The sequence below is a fragment of the Pelophylax lessonae genome (assembly GCF_965119305.1).
Source record: "Pelophylax lessonae genome assembly, chromosome: 5".
Taxonomy (NCBI): domain Eukaryota; kingdom Metazoa; phylum Chordata; class Amphibia; order Anura; family Ranidae; genus Pelophylax; species Pelophylax lessonae.
In genome coordinates this window covers 32934823-32951539 of record NC_138772.1, presented here as the reverse complement: position 1 = coordinate 32951539, position 16717 = coordinate 32934823, and the positions used below count along the sequence as shown (strand labels likewise).

Here is a 16717-nt window from a genome sequence, read left to right as displayed (position 1 = left end):
TACAGGCAGCTATAAAAAATGACAGGCGTTCTATTCCCTCTCCACTCTATTCACTAAAAAAAGAATGTGTTGCCTTTAGTTACACTATACCCAGTTCAGGTCCACACCATAGCAGTTTTACTGCTACAGGGTGGCATCTGTGCGCCAGATCAGGTATATATACAAGATTTGGCTCTTCCGGGTAGTGATCACAGCGGGAGCCCAGCGGCAGGTATCACGGACTCGATGTCCGCCGGCACCCGTCGATCGTTTAGTATACAGGCAGAAGGGCAGTCTATGTAAACAAAGTAGATTGCCATTCTGGGACACACAGAACACCCAGCAAGGGCAAACAAAAATTCCCAGCTGACTTACTAGCTCGCCTGCAAGGCTATTCTGCCCAAAGACAATTGCCAAGGCTACTGGTCTCTCCCTCCTGACAAGTGCCCCCACAGCAAGCAGCTTGCTATGGGGGCACCTGAGCTGCTGCTCTGTGTGTCCATTCAGACAAGGAGCTGTAGCTCTGCCCCGCCACCTCTCTTCTCATTGGCTTACTGACTTTGATTAACAGCAGCGGGAGCCAATTAGGAGGGAGAGCCCCCGGACTTCATGGCTCTCGTGCAACATCGCTGGATCGAGGTGGGGCTGAGGTTAGAAATAGGGGGGCTGAGGGGGGGGGGCTGCACACAGAAGGTTTTTATCCTAATGCATTAAGATAAAAAAAACTTTCTGCCTTTAGAACCACTTTAAAGGTATGAGTCTATCTATCTGTTTAGTAACATGCCCACCACAGCTTGTTGCAAATCAATAGGCCTTCCTTCTGCCTGAACTTTATTTCGCACAATGACCTCTGGAATCCCTATAGTATCGGCTGCAAATAAATCCTCTTCAACATCATCTGAAAAGAGACAAAAAAAAGCAAATAAAAAAAACTCTGATTCATAGTCCTTAAACTGGACTCTTTAAAAATGTTAATTCATGCAAAAAGCTTCTGTTAAAAAAGAATAATAATATGCGCTAAGGCTCGGTTCACATGATGAACCGCATGTGAAAGCGCACAGGAACCACATCGCATTCCTGTTCAATCAACTTGCGAATCAGTGCGGTGCAATTTGAGCCCATTCATTTTAAATGGGCTTAAATTGCACCATAAATTGCATCACATCGCACTAAAGACGTGCCTGCAGCAAATTTGGAACTGTACTGTATCCGGTCTGCATTATTGTTTTGTACCATGTGATCGCGTGCCAGCAAACGCACTTCATTTAGGGTGTCCTTAAGACTGCACTGACACCTTCTGCAGATCACGAGGGCAGTGCGGTCTGAATGTGGTGCGGGAAACGTGCACAGATGGCGGTGTTTTCTGCACTGCATTAGTGTGAACCTAGCCTTAATGGTAAAATCACTAAACCAGCAGCTAGAAACCATTAGATACAAAATGGTAATACCAAACAAATCCAAACTCAAGTGCAGCATTTATAAACCAAAAACAAAACGAATATCAGCCCAGTATGTGTCTATTGTAGAATGTTCACGCAAGCAAAGGAATTCCAGTGTGAATGAAATAATCTTTGTATAGTGATGTCATGTATTATGACCTCTGGAAGCAATCTGCGTATTCCCCAGGGGAGTTTGATTTGTTCAGTGCTGCCTATGCTTTTATATACAGTAGCTTTAGGAAAGAGCCCCCCTCCCGTTAAAATAATCACATTTTGTTGCTTTGCAGCCTAAAATGAAGTCAGACAGTTTTTGTTTTATCCTTCATAGTGTGAACCCAACCTAAAACTAAAATTTCAAAATCTACTTGCAACCACATTCTAAGACTAAGCTATCTAGCCCTGTAAAGCAAAAATCGCTATACATAACTTTTTTTTTTTTTACAGCCGATCCGGTCCGGTCTCCAGTGGCGGAAGCGGTGTGCAGGACACAGCCGACAATGGCTGGAAAATTGAACAGAGTTACTACGCCAACCCTGATGCAGCAAAAAACAGGGGCATAGCGAGATACAAAATCATGTGCCACATCCTAAAAATCATTGAAATGGGAAAAACGGGGGAAAAAATTGGACTTTGAAGGCACTATACGTAAAAAGAACAACACTTTATTGTTGATAAGCATAAAACCAAAGAAGGGTACATCAACCGTCCCCAGAGGGGCGGAGACAGTAGGTCAAAATGCAGGTGGCACAGTGACAGAAAACCTGCCACTAGGACATACAAAGTGACAAGAGTGGACAGGATAACAATAAAAATAATAACAAAATGACATGGGTGAGGGCGCTATACGCTACAATCGGGCAACACCCGAAATAGGTAACGCAGAGCGTCCTCAACAGTATGGGTACAATTTCCACAAGGGAACAGGTTCATGTAGCCAATTGCTCTACATGTTTCGCCTGATGTTCAAGCTTCTTCCGGAGCTGATGGAATACACGTTCCCTATAAAGGTGTCACTGGGGCCAACAAAGGGGCACGAGGGCCTGCTGAGGCAACACATAGGGGCACGCACTGCTTACGGCCACTTGGAAAGTATTGAATGTTCAGATAATGGAACAAATCAAATGTAAACCGGTAGATAACATAACAAGACATAAGCTGAAGGGGCTTAGTCAGTAGCAAACCCTCCGGTAAAAAGAAACGTGCAGTGCGTCCTCCTGGTTTTCCTCACAGCAACAAGGATCGATGCCCCCGGATGGGGAATAACCACCAAGGAGCTACTGATGTTTGAGGAGGGCTTAGATTTTGTGGGGATAACTGAGACTTGGTTTGACAGCTCTCATGACTGGATGGCGACCATTCAGGGGTATTCCCTTTATCGCAGAGATAGAGAGGGTAAAAAAGGGGGAGGGGTATGTTTGTATATTAAGAACAGTATACAGGTAAATATGAGGGATGATATTAATAATGGAGCTATGGACGAGGCAGAATCCCTATGGGTAGAGCTTCAAAGGAAAGGCACGGTGGGGAAGGTAATATTGGGCGTATGCTATAGGCCCCCCAACCAGAGGGAGGAGGGTGAGGCGGACCTCATGTTACAGATAGGATTGGCAGCAAGGATGGGAAATGTCATTATAATGGGGGACTTTAATTATCCTGATATAGACTGGGCAGAAGGAACCGCGCATTCAGCCAAAGCTCGGCAGTTCTTAAATGTTTTGCAGGACAATTTCATGGGTCAGATGGTGAATGCACCGACAAGAAACAATGCGGTACTTGACCTACTGATTACCAACAATACAGACCTGCTCACGGATATAGAAATACGGGACAACTTAGGGAACAGTGACCATAGGTCAATTGGTTTCAGTATTAATTACAGTAATAGGAAACACAAGGGTAATATAAGGACACTGAATTTCAAAAGAGCCAATTTCCCTAAACTGCGCTCGCTGCTAGAAAATATCAAATGGGATAGAACCCTGGGAACAAAGAACACGGAGGAAAAATGGGAGTGCTTCAAGAGCATACTTAACAAGGGGGTGGGCCAGTGCATTTCACAGGGAAATAAATTTAAAAGAGCAAAACTAAACCCTGGGTGGCTAAACTCCAACATAAAAATGTATATTAGAGCTAAAGAAAAGGCCTTCAAAAAATACAAGACTGAGGGGTCATTGGCAGCATTTAAGCACTACAAAGAGTGTAATAAGAAATGTAAAGACGAAATCAGGGCGGCTAAAATAGAACACGAGAGACATATAGCGGAGGAGAGTAAAAAGAACCCCAAGAAGTTCTTTAAGTATATAAACAGTAGGAAAGCGAGGCCAGAGCACATTGGCCCCATAAAAGATGATAAAGGAAAAATGGCCACTGAGGACAGAGAAAAGGTGGAAGTGTTAAATAATTTCTTTTCTTCAGTCTTCACAAAGGAATCGGGGGGCTACACGAACCCCGCTTGTAAGGCCGAACTAAATAATACACCTCAGGAAGTGCCGCCATGGCTAACAGAGGATAGACTTAGAGCTAAACTAGAGAAACTTAACATAAATAAATCCCCGGGACCGGGTGGCTTGCATCCAAGGGTTCTTAATGAGCTCAGCCAAGTGATTGCCAGACCATTATTCTTGATCTTTAAGGATAGTTTACAGACGGGTATGGTGCCAGCTGATTGGAAAAAAGCCAACGTGGTACCAATATTTAAAAAGGGGCCGAGATATATCCCGGGTAACTATAGGCCGGTCAGCCTAACATCAGTAGTCTGCAAAATTTTGGAGGGGATGATAAGGGACCACATACAAGACTTTAGTAATGAAAACGGTATTATAAGTAGTAATCAGCATGGATTCATGAAAAATCGTTCGTGCCAAACCAATCTATTAACCTTCTACGATGAAGTGAGCTGCCACTTAGATAAAGGTAAGCCTGTGGATGTGGTGTATCTGGACTTTGCAAAGGCCTTTGACACCGTTCCCCACAAACGCTTACTGTACAAACTAAGGAAGGTAGGTATGGACCATAAGGTGAGTACCTGGATAGAGAACTGGCTCCAGGGGAGAGTCCAGAGGGTGGTGATTAATGGGGAGTACTCGGATTGGGCGGGTGTGGAAAGTGGGGTCCCCCAGGGTTCTGTCCTGGGACCAATCCTGTTTAATTTATTCATAAATGATCTAGAGGAGGGGATATCGAGTAAAATCTCAGTATTTGCAGATGATACTAAATTAGGCATGCCAATATCTTCTATGCAGGATGTGGAAATCTTGCAAGCAGACCTGAACAAAATAACGGGGTGGGCAACTACATGGCAGATGAGATTTAATGTAGAAAAATGTAAAGTAATGCACTTGGGGGCCAGAAACCAGAAAGCAAGCTACTCACTAGGGGGGGAACCTCTGGGTGAGTCTAGGATGGAAAGGGACCTGGGGGTACTGGTAGACAACAAGCTTGGCAGTGGCATGCAATGCCAAGCCGCCGCAAGCAAAGCCAACAGAATACTGGGTTGTATAAAAAAGGGGATTCACTCTAGAAATAAAGAGATTATTCTTCCACTCTACAAGACTCTGGTCCGGCCACATCTGGAGTATGCTGTCCAGTTCTGGGCACCGGTCCTCAGGAAGGATGTGCTGGACCTGGAGAAAGTCCAGAGAAGGGCAACAAAAATAATTAGGGGAATGGAGGACATCAGCTATGAGGAAAGACTACAAGCACTGAACCTATTCTCTCTGGAGAAGAGACGATTGAGGGGGGATATGATATCAATGTACAAATACTGTACTGACGACCCTAGCATAAGGAACAAACTATTCAGAGAAAGGAGATACAATAACACACGTGGCCACTCACTAAAACTTGAGGAAAGGCGGTTTAACCTTAAAGTGCGTAAGGGGTTCTTCACTGTAAGAGCGGTAAGGATGTGGAATTCTCTTCCACAAGCAGTCGTATCAGCGGGGAGCATTGATAGTTTCAAAAAACTATTGGATGGACACCTTAAAGACCACAACATACAGGGGTATACAATGTACGGTTAAAAGCAAACACACACACACATCATAGGTTGAACTGGATGGACTGATGTCTTTTTTCAACCTCACTAACTATGTAACTATGTAACTATGTAACCACTGTATTATTTTTATGTGATTGTGGCATTTACCACCGTCTTCTGTCAGATTTTATGGTTCTTGTTTAAATAAATTATACATTTTTGTTTATCTATTTTCTTTTCTCATTACCAGTGTCTACTACTTTTTTTTACTTCTTTGCCCTTTAAAAGTCCCATCAGAGGGAAATGTGGTTCTTTGCTCCTCTGTGCAAAACCATTACACAGAGCAGGTAAATATGACATGTTTGTCATTTTGTTTTTTTAAATTCAAGCTTTACAGTCACTTTAATTTATATTTTTAATGCACACATAACTAACCGCAAACCTTCCCTGGGATATAACTATAATAATTATACAGTAAGGTTGACATTTGAGTATACAAAAAGGACTGAAGGAGTTTACCTAGCTTCATATCATCCATATGGTCTCCTTTCTCATTAAAGCCAGATCGTGTCGTCTTCCTGAAAGTACAGCAGTAAGGGCAGATCTTATCACAATGTTATATTACACCAGCAAATCATCACAGAACACAAGCACAGCACAGCTCAGTATGGAAAGTTTCCAACAAGAAAGCAGTGCCTACTGAGTGTAGCATTCAAAGTTTAATGGGGGTAATAAGAAAAAGTACACTCACAGAGGTGAACGATATGCCGCCATGGTGGGTAGAACAGGTCATCTGCAAAGTCTCTCAACCGATGATGGATGGATGCAGGGGAGGACTGGGCCAGGGGGCAGGGGGGCAATTGCCCCCTGGGCCGCTCTGTTGCCCTGTAAAAAGGCTGCACCACTTCTGCCACAGACATGCCTAAAGGGATTCCTGGTGAAGAGAAGTAAAAAGTCCCTGCCGCTGAGCGGGTTGAAGACAAGGACAAAGCACAAGCTCCCCCTAGCATGGATGGGTTAAACTGTGTCTGAGCAGAGGCCGGTTCCATGTCCCACTGGAGACTCTTCTGCTCCAACCAGCCCCAACCAAGCTGTCCCAGCTCCCCCTAACATCCCCCTGCTGGGAACCTGGATTCAGCAGGTAAGTAGAGAGAATCTAGAGAAGGGCTTCAGCTTGGAATGGGGGTCCGGAGGAGGATTGGGAGAGTGGGGGGGGGGTGAGGGAAAGTTGGAGGGGACCGAGTCGCTGCACCATGGGCCTCTGGTTTGTACTTGCCCCCTGGGCTGAAAGTTGCCAGTCTGCCCCTGGATGGATGCTGCTGTGTGCTGATGGCTGTCAGCCTTGATGTTTCCAGGACGCCTGGGTCTGTGGAGGGGCCCGGGTGACATCACATCCAACAGCTGAGGAGGCAAGAAAAGCGCGCATCAGGCTTGAGAGTGTGCTTTTCCTGCCTCCTCAGTTGCCTGATGGGACGTCACCCCGCGCCCCTCCAATGACCCGGGCGCAGTGGAAACATCAATGCCTACCATAAATGTGTGCAGCCTATTGCATTAGTGTGTGCACCCAAATGTTTTAAAACATTAATTGGTGTCAGTAGAGCAGTGGATTTTTTCAGTAGAGCAGTGGAGTTCTCAGTAGGGCAGTGGACGGTGTCAGTATTTTTTATTTTTATTATTTCATTCTTTATTATTTTTTTACAACTTTTTTTTAGGGCTTTGGTGAAATATCAGCAGGGGGAATATGTGCCGCACAGGGAGATTAGGGGTGTGCCCAGGCGTACCCGGCACACCCCCGCGCACGCCTATGATGCTGACCGAAGGAGCTGACAGCCATCAGCACACTGTCACAGCAGCATCCATCTGTCATCAGTTGAGAGACTTTGCAGATGACCTGTTATACCCACCATGGTGCCATATTGTTCACATCTGCGAGTGTACCATTTCTTCTTACCCCCATTAAACTTTGAATGCTACACTCAGTACGCGCTGCTTTCTTGTGGTTTCTTTCCATGTAGAGCCTCTCCTCGCTCAAGCCGGCAGCCACTGAGTACAGCCTCGTTTATTTGGATCATCACCATTGACACTGGATTACTGTCTTGGACTTCTCTACCATCTACCTCATTCCCAAACAGTTGTCCAAGTATATACCTGCAGCCCTGTCTACACTAGTGACAATGTCTATAGAAGGTTACTACCGACTTTACTGGTACAAATGAGATTACAATAAGGTTTCATAAAATTATTATACAATACTTTATTCATGTAGGTTAAAAAAAAAAAAAAGTGGATCTTCTTCATCCTAAAAACTCTAACCATGTAAAACATAGTATCTCCTTTAAGTTGACAACATATGGGTACATTTGAAAATCCATATAACGGGATAAGGATACAGTAAACCCCCGCTCCATCGCGGTTCAGTTTTTGCGGTCCCGGTATATTGCGTTTTTTTCTGTAATGTTATTTTACTATATAAATCATTGAAAATTAAATATTTTTGTGTTTTCCATAGCTCTTGCTCTGTCTCCCAGTATCTTTTATGTGTTTAAATGAGTTTATATTGTCTTAAAAGTGTGTTTAAAGTCCTTAAAATGCTTTTAGAAGTACAGTGATCGTTATAAAAACATGCCTACAGTGTATTTTAATAGGGTTTTTTTATTTAGCGGATTTTCACTTTTCGCGGGTGGGTCCGGAACGTAACCCCCGTGATGGAGGGGGGTTTACTGTATTCCAAAATTCCATTTAAAGATATATATATATATATATATATATATATATATATATATATATACACACACACACACATATACATACACATACATATATATATATATATATATATATATATATACACACATATATATATATATATATATATATATATATATATATATATATATATATATATATATACACACACACACACACATACACAGTACAAATATTGCTTTAAAAACGGTAAATCCCCTTATGTCAACACGTTTCCCATAAAGCTTCTTCAGGACCACCTGAGGATCCAATGAGGAGATAATAATGAATGAACACAGTGTGCAAAAATACATCTGAGAGGTTTAGAGCAGGCGGCCAAAAGAGGGGCAGTCCCCTGGGGTGGACACTGGGGCAAAAGAAAGGAACAGATCCAGACCACGACCATTCCCGTACCCAAACTCTTTCAGCATATGCTTGAATTCTAAACATCCTCATACAGCATATAATGACTTCCCATTATTCAGAGCATCAAATTATCTTATAATTGGATGTTTCAACTATACAGCCCTAAGGGTATTTGGTAACAGTCACATTTAGGACATCATAACCAGCTTTTATCCTATCATGAGGCTGATATGCCAGACTGTATATAATCCTCCTATATTTCAGCCAAAGCAGAGCCGAGGAAACAGAAATTCACAAATTGCAGATTTGTACAGTTACCCAGAAAAAGCCCAGTATCTAAGATGTTCTCGCCATATGGGGCCTTCTGGTTCTGCAACTACAAGTTGCTGTTTTAGATCCTCCCATGATGCCAACAAAATAGAATCTGCAAGGCACAACCACTGTGTAGCACAACAAAGGAGGAAGCCGGATCTGTGTGTAATGAGCCAATAGGGCTGCCCCCCATGCCCCTATACAACGCCAAATTGTAGGAAGAAACAAAAATTAACTTAAGGCCCAATTGAAGACACATATTTTCAGTCCAGCGTTCTCCGAATTGAATGTGCTTGAAAAACTGGAAGCAATGTAATGCCAGCACGTTCTGCATCACGTGTGGACACCATCTTTGTGTATTTCAAGCGCATTTCAAACACAGGAAGTATGGCTTGATTTCTGGAAGGCCTCCTTCCTGCAAAATCTGGATCCTGGACCCCACCAAAAAGGAATCAAATAGTGGAGTGGTTCTAAAGGATTAGCAATTCTGCTTTGCAGCACATGGGTCCACGATTCAAATCCTGGCCAGGACACTATCTGCATGCAGTTTGCATGTTCTATCTAGGCTTTTATGGGTGTTCCTGGGTACTGCAGTTTCCTCCAACACTCCAAAGACATGCTAGTATGTTAACTGGCTCCGGTCTAAAATTGGCCCTAGGATGTATGTGTATTTATATATAGGGACCTTAGATTGTAAGCTAATTGTAGGTAGGGACTGATGTAAATGTAAAGTGCTGTGCAAATTGTTGACACTATATAAATGCCTGTAATAAAAGAAGTAATAAGAGAGGCTCTGCGCACCAGACAACCCCGACCATTTACTTCTCCTACATTTAGTGCTGTATCTTAGCCTAGGCCAACAAGGCCCAGGCCTAGGGCCGCACTTTGCAGGGGGGCAGCAAAAAAGCTGCACACCGCATGAAAAAAAAAACAGCCTCCTCCCGTCTCCCACACGAAAAGGGTCCCCACCGGCTTGCGCTACACTTTTAGTTTAATGCCAGTAATATGGGGCGAATTGGGCCAGAGGGCCAGGTCCAGGAGGTAAATCAGTCTGGCATCCCCATAAAGCAGTCACACTGCTACCTGCCCGTATGATAGGCTACACTGGTGGCCACTGATGGGGCTGTACTGATATGCTGCACTGACGGGCAGTAATGAGGCGGCACTGATGATGCTGAACTTATGGGAACTGATAAGGCTGTGCTGATGGGTACAGATAGACTGTGGTTGTGGTCTGTGGTGTACAGATGACAGGGCGGGTCATAATCAGGAAGAGGTGTGGCCTTTACAGGAAGGGGTGGGTCTAATTTAAATTAGGGGGTGCACAAACTTAGTCAGGCCTAGGGCAGCACAAAACCTAAATACACCACTGCCTACAGTCCTCTACTTTTAGGATCATCAAGCCAGACATGCAAAGTAATAATGGACGTTTATTTCAATCAAAGAGGGAGAAAGCACTAAGGAATTAGGGGTGGAAGAGGTAGCAATCCCTAGGTTAGGGCTGCCATTAGGGAGGAAGTTGAAACGGATATTTAGTAAAGAAAGATCTTGTGCCAACAACCCCCCCCCCCCCCTCTAAAATACAAGTCTGTGTGAGGACACTGGCAATGAGAGGTGTGGCTATTACTCAGCTCTGCAAAAACAAAGCAATGTAGGGGGAGCAGGCAGCTTGAGAGAAAGTTATTTTATAACATACCAGTCACAAATCATAAGATGTATACTACATAAAAAGGAGTAAGACTTCAGCTAGGCCTAAACATTTGTTTTGGATGAAATATTCCTCTAAATGTTCTATACTGACCTTTTTGAGGAGGGTTCACTCTTTCTTTGTGTCCTTTGCTGCTTTTCTTGCTCTGCTTCTAAAGCAAACTTTAATTTAAAGTTATTATAGGCATCTCTGGTGCTGTCTGCAGTCCCTGTTCCATTTCTGGGCTGCTTGTCCTGCGGAGTGATGGAGCTCCCAGACGGATTTCTAGACGGAGCGGAGCCCAGCAGTTTAGAGGAGAATTCTTTCCCCAGTTGCAGTGCTGGGTTTGAGGAGCCATCGCTCAGAAGCTCTTCTCTCTTCCCAATTATCTCATTCTTCTGGGGATCATTTTTTGTTTGCGATGAAGGAGAAGTTGCAGATGGCCGCCTCTGCGATCGTTTTTTCAGTGATTCCTAAAAGAAAGAAAGAGGACCTTCTGAATTCTCAGTACCTGCATTACCTAAGGCACATGTGTCAAACACAAGGCCCGCGGGCCGAATCCGGCCCTTCAGGCCATTTTATGTGGCCCTCGCACCGCTCTTGCAGCTGCACCACCCCCTTTATGCAGCCGCGCAGAGGCTCTTCTCTGCCCTCCTGTCTCAGCAGTCAGCAGCAGAGAGGAGGACAGAACTCCTACAGATCCTGTGCCTCTCTGTGCAGCCACAGCACCCATTTCTCTCCTCCTCCCCTAGTTTCAGCATTCAGCAGACTCCAGCCCTACTCTGGTCCTCCTCCAGACCCTGGACTTACCCAGATCTGCCCTCAGCTTCTTTCCAGCACTGACGTAAGGGAGGGTCGGGACTCTTGACCTCTGATGGTGAGGGGGGCTCTTCATATCCAATGATATCCAATGTAAGAGGTTGTGGGGTGCTCTCAACATCTAGTTTTACAACCGGCCCTTTGAGGGCAACCATAATGCTGATGTGGCCCCCAATGAAATGCAGTAGGACACCCCTGTTCCTAAGTCATTGTTTCTCAACCAGGGTGCCACAGCAAAAAAGCGTGTGCTCAAATGCACCCCCTGGTGCAAACAAACCCTCAGACTGGTGTGCCCCGGGATTGTGCATGATTCCAAAGGATGCCTTGACTGAAAGAAGGTGGAGAAAAAAAAAAAACACTGACCTAAAAGGTAATACTTTATGAATGAGCAGAATTAGTCTGAACAATTACTTTTCCATATTTAGTAACAAAAAAAAAATAAAAAAAATTTATATATATATATATATATATATATATATATATATATATATATATATATATATATATATATATATATATATATATATATCTTATATACACACACATTTCAAAAACACCCCAAAAATCTAAGTAAAAAAAAAGATGCAGCAGGCTAGTTCATTTTGCTGAAATTTAATTGCAGCAACTGAAAATGGTCCTCAGTAGTTTATATGGCCCCCACTTGCTTGTATGCATGCCTGAGAATGTTGGGGCATGCTCATAATGAGAGGACAGATGGCGTCCTGGTGTATTTCCTCCCAGATCTGGACCAGGGCATCACTGAGCTCCTGAACAGACTGAAGTGCAACCTGGCAGCTTCGGATGGACCGAAACATAATGTCCCAGAGGTGTTCTATTGGATTTAGGCCAGGAGAGAGTGGGGGCCATTCAATGGTATCAATTCCTTCATCCTCCAGGAACTGGCTGCATACTCTCACCACATGAGGCCGGGCATTGTCATGCAGCAGGAGCAATCCAGGACCCACTGCACCAGCGTAGGGTCTGACAATGAGTCCAAGGAAAAGGATTTCATCCCGATATCTAATAGCAGTCAGGGTGCCATCATCTAGCCCAGTGTTTCTCAACCTTTTTTCAGGCAAGGCACCCTTTAACCACTTGCCGACCAGTCACGTTGACTGTACTGCGGCAAAGTGGCTCGATTCCGTCCAGCGACGTAGACCTACGTCGCTGGACTCCTCCCCTTGTGGGCGGCGCTCGCGCGCCACTGGAGGCTCGCTCCCGCTGTTTTCAGTCACAGCGGGAGTCGGGCCAGGGGAGGAGCTGCTCTTCCCCGATCGTTTGGGAATCGAGTCTGGAGATCCGCCTGCCTGTGTAAACAAAGCGGACAGATCTCCTAAGGGACAAACAGTGACAGATTGCAGGTTCACCATAGCTGAACATGCGATCTGTCCCTGTGTCACTCAGTCACCTCCCCCCACACACGTTAGTAAGCACCAGGCATACATTAACCCCTCCCTCTCCAATAAAATTAACCCCTTCCCTGCCAGTGTCATTTTTACAGTAACAGTGCATATTTATAGCACTGATTACTGTAGTGATGTCACTGGTACCCCCAAAAGTGTCAAAAATGTCAGTCAAGGGTCCGATCTGTCAGCCGCAATGTCGCAGTCCCAAAAAAAAATAAAAAAAATAAAAAAAAAAAATAAAAAAATAAAAATCGCAGATCGCCGCCATTACTCGTTAAAAAAAAAAAAAAAAAAAAACACCAAAAATTACATAAATCTTTCCCTTAGTTAGTAAACGCAATAACTTTTGCGCAAACCAATCAAAATACGCTTATTGTGATTTTTTTTTACCAAAAATATGTAGCAGAAAACAAATTGGCCAAAAATTTAAAAACATTTTGATTTTTACATTTTTTGGGGGGGAATTTCATATAAAAAATGTGAAAAATATTGTTATTTTTTTCAAAATTTACACTTTTTTTGTTTATAGCGCAAAAAGTAAAAATTGCACAGGTGATCAAATACCACCAAAAGAAAGCTCTGTTTGTGGGAAAAAAAGGACGTAAATTTGGTTTGGGTACGGCGTTGCATGACCGCGCAATTGTCAGTTAAAGTAACGCAGTGCCGAATCGCAAAATATGGCCTGGTCAGGAATGGGGTAAAACCTTCCGGTCATAAAGCGGTTTAAAATACGCTCATTGAGAACTTTTTTGTCAAAGACATGTAGCTAAATACATTTTGGCCTAAATATATGACAAAAATGTAATATATTGGATATTTTTTAACTGTCAAAGTAGAAAAATATTGTTATTTTTTCAAAATTGTCGCATTTTTTAATTAATATTGCAAAAAGTAAAAATTGCACAGGTGATCAAATACAGCCAAAAGAAATCTCTGTTTGTGGGGAAAAAAAAGGACGTAAATTTGGTTTGGGCACAGCGTTGCATGACCGCGCAATTGTCAGTTAAATTCGCACAGTGCCGAATCGCAAAAAAGTGGCCTGGACGTAAAGCAGGAAAATCCTCCGGTGGTAAAGTGGCTAAAATATGGACAGTTTTGAGGTGCCCCATTCTAAAATGTAAAAAACGATTCTAATAGCTTTACATAATGCAGCAACATCCACACGTAGGACACCAATTTTAGAGGGGATTAATTTTTCCAAAGCAAATACATTTTTGCACTCTGGTACTGACAAGTATTCCAATGTATCTCTTCTCCCTCAATTTCTCTCCATCAGTCAGCTAATGTCACCTCAGTGCTGATGAAGAGGAGCAGAGGAGGGTCAAACAAGGATGCTGTGGAGGCGACAGACATCCTCCTTATCAACTGATGGAAGTCATTGGTTGTTAGGATCCCAGTGTCTAGAAAGTCATAATGGTTTATAATGAAAACCTGTGGTTTTGTGTAACTAAAAGGCAGCTTCATCCACCTGCTGGCTTGTATACAACTTTTGTTAAATTTTTAGGCATTTTGCCAAGGCACCCCTGAAGAAGCCTCAAGGCACCCCTGAAGAAGCCTCAAGGCACCCCTGAAGAAGCCTCAAGGCACCCTGGTTGAAAAAGGCTGGTCTAGCCTGTAGAGGTCTGTGCGTCCCTCCATGGATACGCCTTCCTAGACCATCACTGACATACCACTAAACCGGTCATACTGAATGATGTTACAAGCAGCATAACGTTCTCCACGGATTCTCCAGACCCTTTCATGTCTGTCACATGTGCTTAGGGTAAACCTGCTCTCATCTGTGAAAAGCACAGGGTGCAGTGGCAGAGCTGCCAATTCCTGTGTTTAATGGCAAATGCCAATCGAGCTCCACGGTGGCGGTCAGTGAGCACAGGGTCCACTAGAGGACGTCGGGCCCTCAGGCCACCCTCCATGAAGTCTGTTTCTGATTGTTTGGTCAGAGACATTCACACCATTGGCCTGCTGGAGGTCATTTTGTAGGGCTCTGGCAGAGCTCATCCTGTTCCTCCTTGCACAAAGGAGCAGATACCGGTCCTGCTGATGGGTTAAGGACCTTCTACAGCCCTGTCCAGCTCTCCTAGAGTAACTGCCTGTCTCCTAGAATCTCCTCCATGCTCCTAAGACTGTGCTGGGAGACACCGCAAACCTTCTGGCAAAGACACATTGTCAGGCCATGAGCCATCCAATGACGGCTCAGTTCACCACCATTACTGGTAGCATTGGCCACCCCAGGGTTATTTCTGACGTGTCATTTAGAAATGGCGCTCCAGGAGTAAACGTCCACACCTCCCTGCCGGTTTTTTCAAAATACGTTTCACAGCAATGACACTCTGACACCTTGGTACTCAGATTTATTGATGAATTACTTATATACAATAATCACATACCTCCTGAAAGCTTGAGATGGGACCAGACATCATCCCCCGGACAATCCTGCTTGATTTCGGTCTCCCATTCTCAGGTGCTGCACTTTTTGGTTCATTTAGAGAGTATGAAATCTTTGTGGTCTCCCAATTATTTTCCTTTGTATTCTTCAATTCATCCTCCAAAGAGAAGCTGCTACTTTTTATGCTACTCTCTGCTTTTTTACTTCCATCCCGTGATGCTCTCAGATATACCTGTTTCTCTGATGATGCTGGGCTGTCCTCAACCCTGTGTGTTAGGAGGACCATGATATGTTCAGAAATTAACCAAATAGTAAATGATAACCATTGCAAAAAAAAAAAAAAAATGTATTTTGATATCTGTGTGTGGAGGTTAACCGCTTGCACGACTATTTACTGCGGCGGTCAGCCCCTCACAGGCAGAGCAACGTAGTACTACGTCGCTAGCCTGTGAGGGTCTAGGGAGCGAGCGCGCGCCGCCGGAGGCGTGGTCACGGACCTCCCCCGCGAGTGTGACCGGCGGACCCGATGTCCGCCGGTCACTCGGCGATCGTCGGGGGAGAGGGAGAAAGGCAGGCGGCTAATGTAAACAAGCCGCCTGTCATTCTCCCCGGTGTATGAATGATGATCATACGGTTCTACTATGTAGGACTGTTGATCACTGTTCCTACACTTCAAGCCACAGCCAATCACAGTTAGAATCACGCCCCTAGGGACACACATAACCCCTCCCTCTCATAAAAAGTTAACCCCTTCCCTGCCAGTGTCATTATTACAGTAACAGTGCATATGTATAGCACTGATTACTGTAGAAATGGCACTGGTAACCCCGTAACCCCAAAAGTGTCAAAAATGTCAGTCAAGGGTCCGATCTGTCCGCCGCAATGTCGCAAAAAAAAAAAATAGCAGATCGCCGCCATTATGCGTTAAAAAAAAAAACAACAAAAATGACAGAAATCTTTCCCTTTGTTAGTAAACGTGATAACTTTTGCGCAAACAAATCAAAATACGATTTTTGCGATTTTTTTTACCAAACATATGTAGCATAAAACAAATTGGCCGAAAATGTTAAAAAATTTTGATTTTTAAATTTTTTTTGGGGGGGAATTTCATATAAAAAAATGTGAAAAATATTGTTATTTTTGCAAAATTTACGCTCTTTTTTTGTTTATAGCGCATGATCAAAAAAAAAAAAAAAAAAAAAAATCGCACAGGTGATCAAATACCACCAAAAGAAAGCTCTGTTTGTGGGAAAAAAAGGACATCAAATTCGTTTAGGTACAGCGTCGCACGACCGCGCAATTGTCCGTTAAATTCACGCAGTGCCGAATCGCAAAAACCCCCCTGGTCAGAATGGGGGTAAAATCTTCCAGGGCTTAAGTGGTTAATACATGGACTGATAGTATTCATTAGATTAATTCCTTTGTTTTTGCATGATTTTATTTATATTTTATGCAATTTTCTCCACATTTATACCATATGTAGCCAACATGAAACTGCCAGGGGTTCCAAGAAAAAAAAATAAAAAATAAATGAAAACTGTCAGGGGTCGGGACACAATATAGAACTGCCAGAGGTGTTTCAGTAGTCCATTAACCACT

General features: G+C 43.7%; 1 protein-coding gene across 1 annotated transcript in view; it reads right to left on the bottom strand.

Moving 5' to 3' along the window:
• MINDY4 (MINDY lysine 48 deubiquitinase 4) overlaps positions 1 to 16717 on the bottom strand; it is a 71180-nt gene that overhangs the window by 40042 nt on the left and 14421 nt on the right. The window contains exons 4-7 of the mRNA XM_082259057.1: positions 15120 to 15384; positions 10622 to 10980; positions 5917 to 5975; positions 768 to 877 (exon numbers count right to left, since the gene is read on the bottom strand). Of these exons, the coding sequence (XP_082115183.1) occupies positions 768 to 877; positions 5917 to 5975; positions 10622 to 10980; positions 15120 to 15384 (793 nt within the window). The remainder of the gene's footprint in view (positions 1 to 767; positions 878 to 5916; positions 5976 to 10621; positions 10981 to 15119; positions 15385 to 16717) is intronic.